Source organism: Phycodurus eques, chromosome 11 (assembly GCF_024500275.1).
Source record: "Phycodurus eques isolate BA_2022a chromosome 11, UOR_Pequ_1.1, whole genome shotgun sequence".
Taxonomy (NCBI): domain Eukaryota; kingdom Metazoa; phylum Chordata; class Actinopteri; order Syngnathiformes; family Syngnathidae; genus Phycodurus; species Phycodurus eques.
In genome coordinates, this window is record NC_084535.1 from 5472587 (window position 1) to 5489730 (window position 17144).

Consider the following 17144-nt stretch of genomic DNA (forward strand, 5'->3'; position numbering starts at 1 on the left):
AGTCCAATCAGAAATGCACGGTGCTTCCCCTTCGGCTCATGTTTAACTTAACAAGGATGCCTGATGCGGTGAGCTGTCCTGGGAAGATCCTGTGTCCTTTTTCTCGGTCATAAAAGTCCTTCTTTTTTAAGATATTACAGCACCATGGCTAGTTATCAATGGTTATCCAATGACTACTTGACAGTGGTGGGAATTGATGAAGGATAAATACATATTTATTGTACTTAAATAGGATTTTCAGGTATCTGTACAGAATTGGAGTACTTATTTTTCTGATGACTTCTGACTTTTAGGTGGCATCGGGCGGAAAGCTAGCATCTCCAAACCTATCCCTTTTCAGGAAACCGAAAACAAAAGGCCATGTTTGTTGAGCCATTAATACTAGAAAGACGGCAATCATTTGTAAATAGTATCGATTTGTGGAAAAAAATATTAAATTGACCAAATTTGGTCACTTAAAGATTTCCGCCTGACAGCAGCGTTTCATTTGAAAACAGAAATCTCTACTTTCTACTCCTTGCTTTGTCAAAAGGGACTAGTTACTTTTTCCATCATAATACTTTTTTGTTGTTGTTGTTGTTGTTTTACTGAAGTAAATTTCAGAGTTTGTACTTTTTACCGAGGTAAAGGAGTTGAATCATTATTGCTACTTTTGCCTCAGTCTTTTTTTTTTTTTTTTTTAATGAAAGAATCACTGCCTAAATACAGTTGAGTCGTATCATTAATAACTTGTTTGTATTTAATTACAATTTAGATTTTATGTGCAGGACATTTTAATTGAATCATTAGCTAAATAATTATAATTTTTAAAAAAATTATTATATTCAGCGCAGTGTTAATGTTCAAACTTGTCTTACAAAAATATTATATATACTTCCTAGGAATAAATCTTCGGACTCGTTTTTGGTGAAGACTTAGGCCTTCTGAGACACTTAATGATGGCCATGATTTTGGTACTTGTAGAGCTCAGTATTTTTTAGTTGGTACTTGGCATAAACTAAAATGTTGGCAAATGGCTGCGTCGTGACAATAAATTGGGAAACAGCACCATCTTATGGCTAAAAGAGGTATGTCATATTGGTGCTGTCGGTTTTACCACTATTTGTATCAGCAGATATCTCAAAGCAGGAAAAAAAATAGTGATGTTTGAAATACCGCAAGTTGAAATAAATACAGAATATTACAATATAGCCGAGAAAAAGGTCAGGGGGAAAAAATGGTCTCGCGCAGTGTTTTCATTGTGCGTCATTGGAAAATAAGAAAAAACACCAATCAGAGCGAGAGGGCGTTTGTATGACCAATCAGATGTCGGTATTTTCACTCACGTGTACTCGCTGATACGCTTCGGGCAACTAATCACGCCCTGAATACGTCAACTACTATGATGCATTTGCTTACATCAAAAATTTACCATATCGGCTCCCCCCGATGTTGGTAAAACGCAAAATAGCTCCATTTTTAAATCGATTCATCCGTTAATTTGGACTTCAGGTAACTTGACGCTGAGTTTATGACAAATCGTTACTTATCTTTACGCTCCCGCTGGTCTCTTTCGTGTGTATTTCACGGTTTACGTACTATCAACATAGAGTAAAAGCCGAATTCCCACACACGTGTAAGGGCACGTGAAGGTAACACAGCTCTAGCAGCCGGGTGCAGTGATATTGAGAGGTCAGTCGTCTTCAAATTCAACCTAAACAGGTAACGCTCGGATTTCATGTAAATTACTGATTGTTTGTATTTTCTCGTTTCATAACATAACGACACAACTAGGTGCTTTAAACCTCCCTGCGATACTTTAAGAGCGGGGAGCTAGCCCTCGCTCGCCGAGGCGGGTAGTAGCCCGGATGACTCGTTAACCATGAGGGCGCCGAAATGGTGGAATTTGGGGATGAAGCTCTTCAGTTATTTTGCTACCGCAATGTCCAAATTCGGGTGGCTCGTCTGTTTGTTTGTTTTTCCAATCCCGGAATTTTTGTATCCCAATACGTCACATTTGGAACTGAATTTGAGCTGGAAGGCGAGCCGGTGTGCTGCATTGTGTGGACTCAGCTCAACAGTCACGCGCAAAGTCTGACGACAAATCTTTTGAATGGAATTGACAGGAAGCGTTGTAAATGCCATTCATAGTTTACATTGATTGTTTACACAACATACAACAATAGCTCAAATATGTTTTTGCCCTTGAACGCACCGTACCAGCTGTTGTGCACACTGGTTGTCCATGAATAACTAATAGGACCCATAATATGCTTCCTCCCATTGAATTTTTTTTTCTAATAATAACAGGTACTCCTATTGGTGGGTGTTAAACTAATAGTGTCCCTTTTTTTCTGGTGCAAGGAAATCCAAGATGTCTGGAGAACTGCCCCTCAACATCAACATCAAAGAGCCGCGATGGGACCAGGGAGCGTTCATGGGCCGCGCCAAGCACTTCTTCATGGTCACGGACCCCAGGAACGTCCTGCTATCCTCCGGGACGCTGGAGGAGGCCCGGGTGATCGTGGAGAACTACAGGTAGGAGGCTCGGCTTGCTTTGCAGCCAGGGTGACGGAATGAACGAGGAAGCCATTACATTTTGGTGTGGATTGAGGAATTAACACCTTCACTGCCATTGACGGCTTTAGAAGTCAAATATCCATGTTAACTGGGAAGGCTGACACCGAATGAGTTAAAAATGTCATTTTCACTGCCACCGTCATCTTACATTGCAGTGACCCACCTGATGCTGCACGGCAAGCCTTTTTGAACGTTTATTCCATATACTGTACTTGATACGCAGCTTAAGGTCCATTTACTAACTAGTACGCTCTTTAACCTCACTAGTTGGACAACTTTTGCGTGCTCGTAGGACAACTGCAAGTTACGAGTGAGACGAAACTGTGCTCTAGTTCACAACTACTAGTAGGACTAGTGACATTACAAAATTCTACCAGTTTACAAAGAGCGCTTCACTTGTAAATGATAATGCAATACATTTAAATAAGTTCCATTTTGGGTTCTGTGGTTGTCACACACACAAAAACAATCAATGAAAAAGCAAAACTTGATTCTTTACGTGTACGTCTTTACATTTTATTTACTGGAGTGGACGGCGTACCTGGAAATTAATTGAGGCACAGTGTCTGTTTTTTAATTTCAGATCATGCCACTACTTGTGGAAGTAGGGTAATATTGTAGTTGCAGCGTATGATATTTCAAATAGATTTTCTTTTTCCATTCAATTACAGTGAAAAAAAAAAAAAAATTACCATTAAATCGCAATTAAAAACAAATGTAATTGCCTGCATTAAAGTTAAATTGAAATTAACCTACAATAATCAATATAAAAAAGAATTGCAAATACAACAATACATTTTAAAATAACAAAACAAAATTACCACAGCTAAATTAAAATTACAAATAAAAAACTAAATTACATTTTAAACTGGAATTAAAAGAAGTTAATTGAAGTTAAATGAAAATGCCATCAAATAAATCGAGCAAAAATTACAAATGGAAATGAAAACAAATTGAAGTATTTATTACTCCCCAGAGCCGGGGTGGTGACGCCCGGCCTGACGGAGGACCAGCTGTGGAGGGCCAAGTACGTGTACGATTCGGCCTTCCACCCCGACACCGGCGAGAAGATGTTCGTGATCGGCCGGATGTCCGCTCAGGTGCCCATGAACATGTCCATCACTGGCTGCATGCTCACCTTCTACAGGTACCGCCTTAGTGACGGCACAGCCGTGTGTCTAAACTGTGTGTGTTCATCGTGCAACCGCTACGCTGAATGAGTGTACATTTCATCCAAATAAATGCACTGACAGAGAAGCACGGGAACTGAAATAGAGGTTTAATCCCAGTTGAGTGAAAATCCTCTTAAAGACTCCGGAAAAAAAACAAAAAAAAAACATCATCTCAACTTGGGCGGAGGCCACACGTTGGTAGTCATGCAATAGTGTTGAGCTTTTAACGTGTCAAGTGATTCATTCACTCATTGAATGAGCACTCATGCTCACATGATCGCGTAGTAATAATTATTAATCATTTGTCACATGCTTACAGGACCACACCGGCGGTGGTGTTCTGGCAGTGGGTTAACCAATCCTTCAACGCAGTGGTCAACTACACCAACCGCAGTGGAGATGCTCCCATGACAGTCAAGTATGGACCACCTCTCACTTTCACCCAGATCAAGGGTGGGCAAATATTTGTTGCATTCATTCAGGAGTTTTTTTTTTTTTTCCTAAAATAATTCAAATGTATCTATTCATTTTCAGGGTATTGTTATTCATTTATTGTTCAATACATTGGTTATTTATTGTAAATAAAATATAAATATTTGTATTGAATGGTTATAATAATTGGTTAATTACAATTTAGATTGGTATAATTGGTTAAGAATAAATTGTAAATAATACGATAACAAATTTGCATGCTTAATTTTGATAGAAAAATGTTTTTCCTTAACGTAGCCGTTTTCTCCGAAATTTGGCTAGTTACGAGGAGATAGGCTTACATGGAAAAGGATGACGCGCTGTGTTGCTGACCCCTAAAGGGACAAGCCGAAAGGAAAAGAAGGAAGAAGAATACAATTAAAATAATCATTCATTTTATTAAAACTATTTTGTTTCATGATTTTAACTGTTTTCTTCTAAAATTGGCAAGTTAAAATAAAAATGCAATTTGATAAATAATTTAATGTAAATAAAATTACAAAAATTAAAATAAACAATTGCATGATTAACATTTTATTACGATAAATAATTGGTTAATAAATAATAAAATTATTTTCAACAATACTTTTAATGTTTCAGTTTTCAGTTATTTTATAAAAATAAAAAACATATTTTATTAATTTAGTGTGTTCTCCTAAAATATATTCATTTAATTCCTTAAATTGTGAATTGTAGATAAAAGAAACATAAGTCATATAAAACATATAAACAATAAACATATAAACAATATAAACATTTATTATTATATTATTATTATATCATATAAACCATTTTACATTAAACATGTATGATTGTGTTGTATTTTAAATAATTTGTGAAATTATAATTAACATTAAAAATGAGCATCAATTATTTTAGTAAAGTAATTGTTTCATTTAACAAGCAGTTTTCCCCCCCAAAAAAATATTCGTGTCATCGTAAATGTTAATTAAATGCAAGTAAATTCAAGAATTAGCCAAATTGAAAAATGCACATTTTATTTTGTATTAGTTCGAAATAATTGTTTAATTGTAATTACATTATGAATCAACAAAATGAGCAGGAATTGTGTAATTTAAAAATTATTCTATATATTTTACTGCCCGCCCCAAACTTCATGTATGAATGACCTGGCCCATCTTCCCCTTTCAAAACAAATGAAAAGTTTGCCCACCCCTGCCCTTCCTGATGCCTGATTGGATGAAGACAGGGGGGAAAAAAACCTGATGTGTGTGTATTTGCAGTCAGCTCGGTGCGGCCTACGTGAGTGCCACTACTGGCGCCGTGGTCACCGCCCTGGGCCTCAAGTCTCTGGCCACGGTAACGTCGCATCAACGCGACCGACTGCTTGTTCAATGGAAAGGTGATTTTTCTGATGGTTTTAAGTGTGTCCGTGCCCCCCCTCCTCAGCGTCTCCCGCCCATCATCAGCCGCTTCGTGCCCTTCGCCGCCGTCGCCGCTGCCAACTGTATCAACATTCCCTTCATGAGACAGAGGTGAGACCTCCTTCGCTTCCACAGCTGTACGCGATGCAGCGCTACTCAGCTCGTGTTTCCCCCGCCCCCAAGGGAGTTAAAGTACGGCATTCCCGTGACGGACGAGAACGGGAACAGGTTAGGAGAGTCTGCCAACGCGGCCCAGCTGGCTATCATGCAGGTGGTGGTGTCCAGGATCGGCATGGCGGTGCCAGCTATGGGTAAACACCATGTCATTTTATCGCGCACACACAATTGGGAAAAGGTTTTCTTACAAAGTCAGTCATGGAAGAAATTACACTCGGAAGTCAAGATACCACTGTAGTTGCGTTAATTAACTTTGAAATCAAAAGGAACGCAAAATTTGGCACCTGTTAAAGTTTGGATTTGCTGCGCAGCTGTAGGACCGCGCTGACATGTATATTCTCTTAGTGGTCACATTTTGTGAATGAGAGGTCTTGCATTTGATCATGGCATTTAAAAATTGTCCTAAAAAAAAGTTACATTTGGCATCAAGCAATATTTGCACTTGCTGCATGGCCGTAAGACTGCGCTGACATATATTCTTTCCTCGTGTTTGTTTAGTGAATGCGGTCACACATTTAGTCAAAGTAGGCTGGGGAAACAAATGTGTAGTCTTAAATTAAACCTGCACATACCTTGTACACCTAATAAAGTTTGCGCTTCCTGCTGTAAGATCGTGCCGATGTGTATTCTCTCCTCGTTATCACATTCAGTGAATGAGAGTCCTTACATTGGATCAAAGTAGCTTTAAGAACGTCTTAAATGGCTTCATTAAACCTGCAGAAAGAGAATGTTTGCATTTGCCGCATGGCTGTAAGAACGTGCTGACTTCTATTCATTTTGTTGTAGTACACGGTGTTACATCAATAACATTACATTGGAGTTGTCCTGTTACTACAATGTTATGCAATTTTCGTACGTAGCTACTGGCATGCTACTGTGGAAATGCTGATTTAAACAGGTTGTAGAGAGCCCAACTATATTGCTTGGTGAAAACATGGCTATTTATAGTAGTGATAGTTAAAGTGAGCTAGTTGCGCCAACTGTTATTTTTTTTAAAGCAGAGATGAGGCATTTACGAGCGTTTTGTTTTGTTTTGTTTTACCCCTCCCCACCCTTGCAGCTATCCCTCCCGTCATAATGAACACACTGGAGAAGCGAGCCTTCATGAAGGTAATATTCTTCAGTCATGTCGGGGGCCCCTGCTGGCGTTTAGCTCAAAAGAGTCTGTCAACATTCCAATATTAACATATAGTCGTCTCCCTGCAGCGCTTCCCTATTCTCAACGCTCCCATCCAGGTGGGGCTCGTGGGTTTGTGGTAAGTCGGCGGTAGGATTTAACATAGCGCCTATGTATGTTTTGGACTTGGAACAGTCTCAAAATAACCCCGCCCTCTCTTTGATTGACAGCTTGGTGTTTGCCACCCCGCTGTGCTGCGCCCTGTTCCCACAGAAAAGGTAACGAGCGCACACACCAAAAAACAGAACATAGACAAAATATATATATATATTTTTTAAAACACACACAACAAACAAATACACAAAGTCCACACTCAAAAACGCACACAAAAAATGGACACGTATGCACGTACACGCACAAAAAAAAAACATGCCCAAATGCGCGCACGCTAGAAATCACTCACAAAAAAAACAAAACACTCAAAAACAAAACTCGCACACACAAAAGTGTTTAAATGCACAATAATTACATGTGCACGCACAAACAAATGTGCACACCCAAAAAACACATGCACAATAAAAAATTGCTTACATAAAAAAACAACTAAAAACCATATTTTAAAAAATGCAAAAAAAAACGACACCCACACAAAAACAGGCACACAAAGAAGTATACTAAAAACCAACAAAAATAAATTACACACACTCAACAAAACATGGACAGAAAAACTAAATGTACACTCAAACCATGCACAAAAAGCATAACATGCACACTAAAAACACACTCTTCAATGCGCACAACAAAATCGCATGACAAAACCACATGTGCACACAACACACACAGTTGTGTAAACAATGCGGTTTGTTCCGCCCCTTTCGGTGGTGTAATGGCGTCCCGGGTCGTACGTTTGCAGCTCTATGAAAGTGAGCGGGCTGGAGCCGGAGCTTCAGGACAGGATACGACAGAGCAACGAGACCACCACCCTGGTCTACTTCAACAAGGGCCTGTAGGACCTCCACGCGCACGGCACGCACACACACACACACACACACACACACACGCAATTTATTTATGTTTTTGGAAACGCAAGTCAAACACACTGAGGAAAGACGTTTGTGTGTAAAAGTAACGTTACTGATGTATTTAGCTATGAACTTGAATGTAAGATCCCTGTCCTATTGTACTTCTACACTGGTACTATTGTTGGATTTATTTCAAAATGACAACCCCTGTTTTTGCTGTCGGCCTCAGTGTTAAAGTGGTGCACCTTTCCTTTAAGCCAGGGGTGGGCAACCTACAGTTCGTGGGCCATACTATAGAGCACTTGATTCGGCCCACTATGAAATTATAAAACCAAAATGCTGATAAAAATACACCAGCAGAGTGGAAAAATGTATTTCAGTAGTTCAATTCAAGAACTGAAACTTTGATTTATTTATTTATTTTTTTACTTCAGAGCAAAATGATTCCTGATTTTAATAATCGTATCTTAAAGCTAACAAAACCCAAAGTTCTCAATCACAAAATTAGAATATCAAAGTAAACCTCTCTTTTTCATTGAAGTAAAATAAGGGAACACTGTCATATGAATGCTTGTAATAAAATTAGCATTCCCCCCCGACAACTATGGCCCTTTGAGGACTCCGTACAAACTTTAACATGGGTCCCCACCCCTGCTTTAAGTGTACTTAAATCCCTTTGTATTACAGGTAATGAGCTACTGAGTGTACGTAGTCCAACTACTATGCTACTGTTACACAGCGGATTCGAACACACACTTACAAACAGCTTAGTGCTAATGTTGGCCAAAGTTAACCGCGAGAAAAGTGAGTCCGAGAGTGACACGCAGACCTAAAGTTGTCATTGTACCCCGACCACACCCTGCCATGTTTCAAACGACTAAGCAATACAGTCATGAAACAAGCAGACATTTTGTTGGACAAGCTTTCCTCTTTATGTGTCATTATTTTAAAGTTCTAACATACTTGATGGTGCAAAGACTAGTTATTCTATGTTGGACATTATATATGTAGGTGTGGAACATGTAAACAGGATTATAAAATGGAATATTCTATATTAATGTAAATGCTATGATGGGAATGCAGTTAGGAAAAATGCTTTTAGTGTTTGTGTGGTGTTTTTGCAGTGTTGGCCATAACAGGGTTTTTATTAATAATATATACTTTATATAGATACATACACAATAATTCCTCAAATAGTGGCCGCACCGCGAATAGACGCTATCATTCGAGCGAACGAGTTGACTGCGATGTAGCAAAGCCACGTACCGACGATTCAAAACCACAACCTACCGGCGGCCACTCGTCAAAAGTAGTTGCCGAATCCCGTACACAACGCAATAGTGCAGTCGAATTCAGCTGCGTCGCTCACTTAAGGCATATTTTCCACAGCAAACGGACAATATATATATATATATATATATGTTAATTTGAGATTATCGTCATGGGAAACCTAATGAATAATAAGAGAAATAGGATATGATTCAGACAAGAAACAATGCAACCGGACGCCTTGTACGGGACAAGTGGAAAAGCCTACAGCCCACAAACTAGTTTGCTAAAATTAGACCAAGGCCTAATAGCATAAAGATGGTGGAAATGGAGAAGACTGGTAACCTGGCATCCATAAATCATGTGACATGGCTGTAGCCAATGACAGCGCAGTGCGGTCACTCAAGTGTCCAGACTTTCCTTTTTCACGACTTTGCTTTAAAACAATCTCACGGATGAATTGTGGCCACGCCGTTGGGTTATGTGGCGCAGACATCTCTGATGTGATGTGAAATTCCACTTTCACACAAAATACCAGATAATTGGTCCAAAAATCTCTACCTCACTGTAGTTATTAAATGCCCATTGTCATTCCCTGCTGAAATAAAGTACTGTTGTTGGATTGGAAACAATATAAATGTATACGGTAGAGGGATGGCTGTTTGTTCATTTAAACTAAGATGTGCCGGTGTCCCTGAATGCACCAGCTGCCACGCATCTTATCAAGCATCTCGTCTTTATTCCGGGTTACCGAGAGTCCACTATTCATACAGCACATTTTGATGGTTTGTGCAGTAGTTTATTTCACACTGATACGAGTCCAAATTCCAGCCGTGTCATTTATTTCAACTGTTGAATTCTTGAAAGGTTTCATTCAAATGTCCTTTTATTGTATATAATAGTTCATCTCATTATACCTCACCTACAGGAATCATAACCTTCATTTCAACCTGTCAAAGCATTTGTCGCTCCCATGTAAAGACTACACAAAGTCAAGGAACCATATTAATGTTTAGAATCATGCTGCAAAGTTAAATACTAAAGATTGTACTTGCCGAGTGTGCTCGTTATGAACTGCTGATTTCGTCATTAGTCTCCCCCGAGCGACACTGGAAGGTTTTTGTACAGTACTGATACATATTACTGTTACAATGTAACCAAAGAGGGACAAGTTTATGACGAAAAGAAATGCGTTTTTCCCACAAGCTTTATTTTAAGTGGTTTTGCACCATGTCATTATGCATAAAAAGAGTATTTTAAAGAGCTACATTACATCTCATTGTGTGTGTGTGTGTGTGTGTGTGTATTTGATGCGTTCTCGTGATGTCCCAATCAAGCACATTGGAATGGCACAAATTAAGATGTGTACTGAAGGCACAAATGTTAAGACAATCCATGTCACACTATGAATATGTTTTCACAGTCATGTAGTGCTGTCAGCATTGGTGCGGTGTACTCGCTTTTTGTTTTTTTGTATTGTGTTGGCATATATAAATTACTTGGACGTGTATTTTACTCAGTACGAGAATAAAAGATGTGACTGACATCCAATTATGTCCATTGGATACCGTGTATACAGGGTTTTTCCTGCACATTAAGGCATGACTTTAGTCAGTCACCAAATTGATTTTATATATATTTAAAAAAATAAAAAAATAAATAAATAAATCTTATATGGTTACCTTAACCCACATGGAGTCAAAATATTCAAAATAGCTCTCCTGATGCAGTGCTGTTGTACACCACAGCAAACTACAACCATGGACAGATAATTCCAAAACCAATCATTAACTTTTGGCTGTCATTACGGTAAGGTTTAAATATAACAAAGTCAAACAGTCAATGAGTGTTGTACTGTAGTTGTCCATTTATTGCTGTTTTTTAGCCACACGTACATGATTTGTCTCACACACCCACACTGCAGAAGGCCTCAGAATAATGATTGCAGCGGTGTCTGAGGAATGCGCGTTTGAGCATCAAACTTGCTCCTCTCGTTGCTGAGTTTATAGAGACAAGTCATCATTGTTACACACATAACCGCATAACGGCACATATGTCAGTTATGATTGAGGCCAGCCGGAGTGTCGGCGTGGGAGACAAACTATTGGCAATCGGAAGTTCATATAATTGAACTGCAAAATCTAGTGTTCAAATCAGCGTGTTTCCATACCCGTCTAGCTTTTAAAGTGCCCACAAAGGTTATCATTTCACCAATTGAGTCACTTGAACATTTCACAGCTTTTTGTCTCACAATAGAGGTTGCCTACTGTAAACTGGCCGAGATGTCCATACTGGACATAGTGTATTTGCAATAAGTACTTTCTAGTTTTACCATTTTATATTCAGTGCTCTAATAAAAACTTATTTGCGAGGTAGAATTTTCTTGGCGGCTCGGAGAACATCCGCCACTTCCACTTTGTTGCCGAACTCCTTCTCGCGGTGCTCCAGTAGGACCCCCTGTAGACCACAACGTGGAGGTTACACAAAATGAGTGGTCTCTCATATTATGGAAAGCCGGAAAGCATTTATTCCATATCTTTAATATCCAGCTTTAGGTCCATGTACTAGTACAAGCTTTGTGCACACTAGTAAAGCATTTCTGCCTTCAAGTAGCACAATTGTGTCTTAGCCTTGTCCTCTAATAGCACCGGTAATAGTCTTTTTCTAGGGTGCAGAAAAGTCATAGCGGGGAAGAAGAAAGAAGGAAAAGAAAAATGTAACCAGTGTTGTTCTACCACTGCGGACAAAACGTGTACTAGTACATGGACTTCAACTTTAATTAAAATTCTCAAATGGCTTTCAAAAAAGCCATTAGAGCATATATTCAATATCCAGCTAAGGGTCCATATACAAGTACGCTCTGTCCTTAAACTGAATATAAAGGATATGGAATAAAATTGCTCAAACGGCTTGCCATACTTCCCATGTACGTACAGTATATGCGTGCGTTTTCTGTACGCTACCTGTTCTCCCGCACCGATGACAAAGACGCCCCCCAGGATGAAGCCCTCGCCCAACATGTTGCCCTGGTAGCCGGACCTCCAGGCCCGCATGAAGTTCTGCAGCACGCTGAAGCGCAACAGCCCCATCGCACCCATTTTTGCCCCGTAGAAATGTTTCTGTTAAGTAAAGCGTGCTCGTCAGTGGATTCCAAATAAACGAATGAATGGAGCCTGGATCTGGAGGAGACCCCTTCCATATTTTCTCTTTCACGTGTATGTCCCAACAAACGGCTTTGAAATTATATTAACTATACATTTACTCATGGCATGAATCATTTAAAGGGGACATACACTACTCGGAAAAAGTTTTGGACGTTCGGTTTTGGCATAACATTTCAGGATGAACCTTTGCACTGTGCAACGTATATAGGTGAACTTAACTCATGGCACCAACAGCCTTCTCCAGTTAAGTTAATGGATATTTGACTTCAAAAGCCATCAATGGCAGTTGAATTAGTTAATTTGAAATTTTTTGTGAGAAGTGCAGGTCTCCTTTAAAATGGGAGTTCTATGTTTAAGTGTTTAGTGAGCCTACTGGTGGCACTAGCGAGCAACTTACTACTTCCGTCGTGAAAGTTCTGCATTGTGTGAGGGCCGACGGGACGGCTGACCTTTTGGTCGATGTAAATTTCCCCGGCGAAGTGCGGTCTGAAGTCCTGGATCTCTGTGCCGACGCGCTCCTTCACCACGGCCACCAGAGGGACCCCGAGCTCTTCCAGCTGGGGCTTCAGAGAGGACAGCTCGGAAGCCTCCTGCAAGGAAACATTTGAGTTTCCGACACATTGTACACTCTGAACACCGAAACATGCGAGTTCACCTCTCTGCACAAAAATCACCCGGGCCTCCGCACGGCCATGATGACGGCGCCGTTCTTTTCCCACAGACTCTTTGCTTTGATGACCTTGCCATCTGCAGACACAGCCAAGACAAATGCCTTTACTAACAATCATTTCTGCTTTTAAAAAAAAAAGACATAATGGAAAATGTACTTTAATGGCTTGGAAACATAGTTGGGTCTTTGGAGTGCCTGCTCACCCAAAAACTGTGAAATGAAACAAGTAAGAGGTGGTGCTGGCATAAATACTATCAGAAGCACTGACCTACGTTTAAGACAGATTCTTAAAATTGCTCAGTGAAACTGTACTGTTCATTCTCTTGGCTGCACTGATTCCAGTACAAATGGATAATTTTTTTTTTTTTTTTTTTTTTTGTCCAATCAGATTTGCGCTGCAATGTGTTGCCATGTCAATCTAATTTCCCCAGAGCCTTCAGAATCAGTAATGTTGGCCAATTTAAATGCAATTATATTACAAATTGGCAGTATTTAACTAAAAATATTTAAAATTCTTATGACACCGTTTCATTACTACTTTGGGAAATATGCTATGACTCAATTAAGTCCCGGGGGTGGGAAAAAAAAAAATACATTTTTTTTTATCAGAATCATCTATTTGCCTATTATGTCAAAAACAAGAACTTTGTCTCCATGAAAATATTTTGTGATAAATATATGGCAGGTTGCTGGTCGGGCTGTTGAGTTTGTTTTTGGAAATTTTGACATTCACTTGCTAAAATTAAGATAATCCAATGATGCCAAGAGGGGAAATTACAGGAGTATTGAGCTGATTGTTTCAAAAATACAAACAAAATAAAAATATGAATTAAAAAAATTAAGAGGGAAAAAAAAAAAGGCCACCAAGACAGGCACATTAAGAGGTTCTAATCGTACCGTCAACAGTGGAGAGCAGGTCAGCATCGGCGAGATATTCCAGCGTGGCCTTGCCTAGTTTGGGAAGAGTCAGATTGGAGTTGACCAAGAAGATGCCAGCAAGGGCAGCTCCCACGGCCCCAAGACCCAGAGACCACATGCCTATCCCAAACAGGTCCACGGCAAACACGGACCCCAACGCTGCGGCAAACAGAAACCAACACACATGACAATGTTTGATGATCATAGTGCGCTATTTTTTTTTTTTTTTTTTTTTAAATGAACATTATTTTACAATAAATCATTCACACAAGGACATCAAATCAGTCTGGGACTTATCAACGTGACCTTCATGAGCCACAGAGTCAAAATTCGCTTGAGTGAAGAGAGAAAAAAAGTCGCACATTTGTGTGAAGTAAAACTTGCTGAAAATAAAAAAAATCATTATGGCTTGTGTCTTCAGACAGAAGTTAAATACAGGTACATGTATATCATTTATATACAATATGATACATGTAACCACAAACAAAGTCTAAACATCGAATATTGTAATCTGGTGGCTCTGTGGTGACATCTTGTATTAAAACAAAAAAAAAAAAGACATCGTTGATGTTAAAGTTCCTACAGTTTCTTTGATCCGGTCTCCTCCGCCCTTCACACGAACCGGGAAGAAGAGCTTAGACCTTTTTTGCCGAATGCGCAAGTAGGTTGCGCATATACCGGATTTGACTTTATAAAAACAGATTTTTCTTTACATTTGCTTTAGGAAGTAAAACAGCACACCCACTGAAGACACCTGGTGAAGGAGAGTGAACAGGAAGCTGCTTTTAGCGAGATAATGTCACCTCGTGGCGTTTTGTCAGCGTTTCTGCAATTAATAAAGCCTGGCGAAAATTGGTTTGAGTTATACTGTCCAAAATAGACAGATTATCGTTTCCTATTTGCCATCACCACTACCCCCTCAATGGTGGAATCGGGGAAAAAAAAGAAATATCAAAATACAGTGATACCTGACATGCATGAGGAGAAAAACAATGTTTGACAGTGAAGGTACCACTGAAAAAAGGATCCCCCACCCGCCACCGTTTCATTGTTCTGTTACACAGTTCAGCACAATGCACCGTGGGTAGCATGTAGCAGTTAACAGTCACACCGGTTCGGCAACAATCTGCAGGTTCTGGGAAGTGACACAACAGACAATAATTGACAGTGTGAATCCTTGCCTGGAGCGCGTTTTTCTGGCTCGGTACTGGCTTTGGCTCTACTTCTGTGAAAATGAGCAATCGGACTTCTTTCGAAGCGCGCGACGTACGAAGGGAATGCCACGCGGAGGTAGTAGGGAGGGGGGAGAGTTCGCCTCAATGCTGCCAGCATCGCCGCTGTGAGCACTTCACTACCCACGCTGGGGGAAAAAAACAAAAACGTACAGGTTTTATGCAAAACATGATGCCTTCAGGGACTCTGCATGCCAAACTATGAATACGAAAACAATCAGGCAAAATAGGGTAAATCCAACCTTTGAGCACATATTACAAAAATCTCACAGCACACCACACAAGCCAAAATAATAAATGAGTGGAAACACTGATTCGCAACGACGAATAATTTAGTCTTCAACGAACATAACACGATTTAATAGTGCACATCTCCTGACTGAGGCAGATGTCATCACTATCTCACCCTGCTGCCCTTTTATAACTTCCAACAGTCAATTACAACTCACTGTTTTCTCATGCTCAATTCACAAGGACACTAAGAAAAAATAAAGAGCCTAAGGAAACATCGAGATAAACAATCAAACAAGAAAAAGTCATATACTAACTTGTCTCCATTGTTCGTCTCTCGATCAGCTCATTCCAAGACAAATCCAAAAACGTACGAGGTGTCAAAATGTCGATTTGGAAAGAAGGACAAATTGTACTGGAACAACTGATAATGAATACTTGCTCAATGGAAGGGGCGGGGGAAAAAACACTCATAAGTGCCACAAGGAAGAGTTTAGATTGTGTAATTGTGCCATCGGTTGTGCTGTGTGCAAATTTATAGGCCCTCATCGAGGCTATGTATTTATTCGGGTCATATTAACCGATGTAAAATTGACAAAAAATAAATATCTTATGAGAGAAACACAGTGAGAATCTAGTGTATTAACTCAATTAACCAATGTTTACTTTTTCACGAGCTTGTGTGAGTGTGTATTAAGACTGGGCGATACCCGCCTCTCTTCAAGTGGCACCTCAGCGAAATATTTTCAACTTGGGAACACATACCTCTGGACAAAAATCTCCAACGGGGATAAAAATCACAATATTTCTTTACACTTATAAAATGTATGATTCTATTCTGTTAACTATATATATATATATATATATATATGATTTAAAGTGGTTTTGTGTGTGCGATACATTTCTTGCCACGAAGGTGTCCAAAGTGTCGCACATTTGACTCCACAATAACGTCAATAACGTGGAACAGATTACATAGCATTTCCATTAGCTCATATGGTTCTCATTTTAATTGAATTTAATGAGTCAAATGTTAAGTGACATTCAGACAAGACTAATGTAGTCAATTACGGTGAGACGCGTCATTCGCTGCAGTTAAAAACCTTCAAACGACACGCTTTATCATTTTATCTACCAACACAACAGCTAGCTTACATTTTAAGACAGCCCGTGGCACAAATTTATTGTGAATTTGTGAATTCGTGACATGTTCGTGGCCCAAAACGTACATTTAAAACAAACCCAAACCAGTAGCGAAAGTGTTAAACTTAAAACACTGAGTGGAAACCTTTAATAAACTGCTTCGCGGCTGCTAGCAACTATCTCGCGTTAGCGTTGAATTCTCGAAATAAAACACCGGACTGGTCTTTTATTGCTTGCCCTCCGCGTTTATCAGAATTAGACGTTTTATATGCGTGCTGCGGGTCGACAAGTTGATAGTTTAGCTGCGGTATAAACGCTCAAATTGTCTCACCTGATAGTGACGACACGAAGACCAGTGAACCTGCTCTCGCGCAGGCGCACTAATTATCCCAGCAGGGAAAGAGAAAGTAATCGAGCACAGATGGATCGCTCGCTGGGTGGATGACTAGATAGATAGATATATAGATAGATAGATAGATAGATAGATAGATATATAGATAGATAGATAGATAGATAGATAGATAGATAGATAGATAGATAGATAGATAGATAGATAGATAGATAGATAGATAGATAGATAGATAGATAGATAGATAGATAGATAGATAGATAGA

General features: G+C 39.5%; 2 protein-coding genes across 8 annotated transcripts; one reads left to right on the forward strand and one right to left on the reverse strand.

Moving 5' to 3' along the window:
• The first annotated feature begins 1411 nt into the window (after window positions 1-1411).
• sfxn3 (sideroflexin 3) lies at window positions 1412-8086 on the forward strand. Of its 4 annotated transcripts, XM_061689750.1 has the most exons (12): window positions 1459-1491; window positions 1590-1671; window positions 2344-2517; window positions 3536-3706; window positions 4051-4149; window positions 5447-5522; window positions 5613-5698; window positions 5771-5898; window positions 6825-6874; window positions 6971-7020; window positions 7112-7159; window positions 7795-8086. In XM_061689750.1, the coding sequence occupies exons 3-12, from the start codon at window positions 2354-2356 to the stop codon at window positions 7889-7891; spliced, it is 969 nt and encodes a 322-aa protein (XP_061545734.1). In that variant the 5' UTR covers window positions 1459-1491; window positions 1590-1671; window positions 2344-2353; the 3' UTR covers window positions 7892-8086. The 4 variants fall into 4 exon arrangements, with proteins under 4 accessions (XP_061545733.1, XP_061545734.1, XP_061545730.1 ...); XM_061689749.1 differs by lacking the exon at window positions 1590-1671 and having other exon boundaries at window positions 1412-1491; XM_061689746.1 differs by lacking the exon at window positions 1459-1491 and having other exon boundaries at window positions 1498-1701.
• On the reverse strand, window positions 7972-16906 carry LOC133409569 (peroxiredoxin-like 2A). Of its 4 annotated transcripts, none has more exons than XM_061689754.1 (7): window positions 16862-16900; window positions 15106-15284; window positions 13904-14083; window positions 12992-13083; window positions 12786-12926; window positions 12136-12291; window positions 7972-11629 (listed from the first exon to the last, which is right to left on the reverse strand). In XM_061689754.1, the coding sequence occupies exons 2-7, from the start codon at window positions 15254-15256 to the stop codon at window positions 11534-11536; spliced, it is 816 nt and encodes a 271-aa protein (XP_061545738.1). In that variant the 5' UTR covers window positions 15257-15284; window positions 16862-16900; the 3' UTR covers window positions 7972-11533. The 4 variants fall into 4 exon arrangements, with proteins under 4 accessions (XP_061545738.1, XP_061545737.1, XP_061545739.1 ...); XM_061689753.1 differs by lacking the exon at window positions 16862-16900 and adding an exon at window positions 15705-16854; XM_061689755.1 differs by lacking the exon at window positions 15106-15284 and having other exon boundaries at window positions 16862-16906.
• Between the last annotated feature and the right edge of the window lie 238 nt (window positions 16907-17144).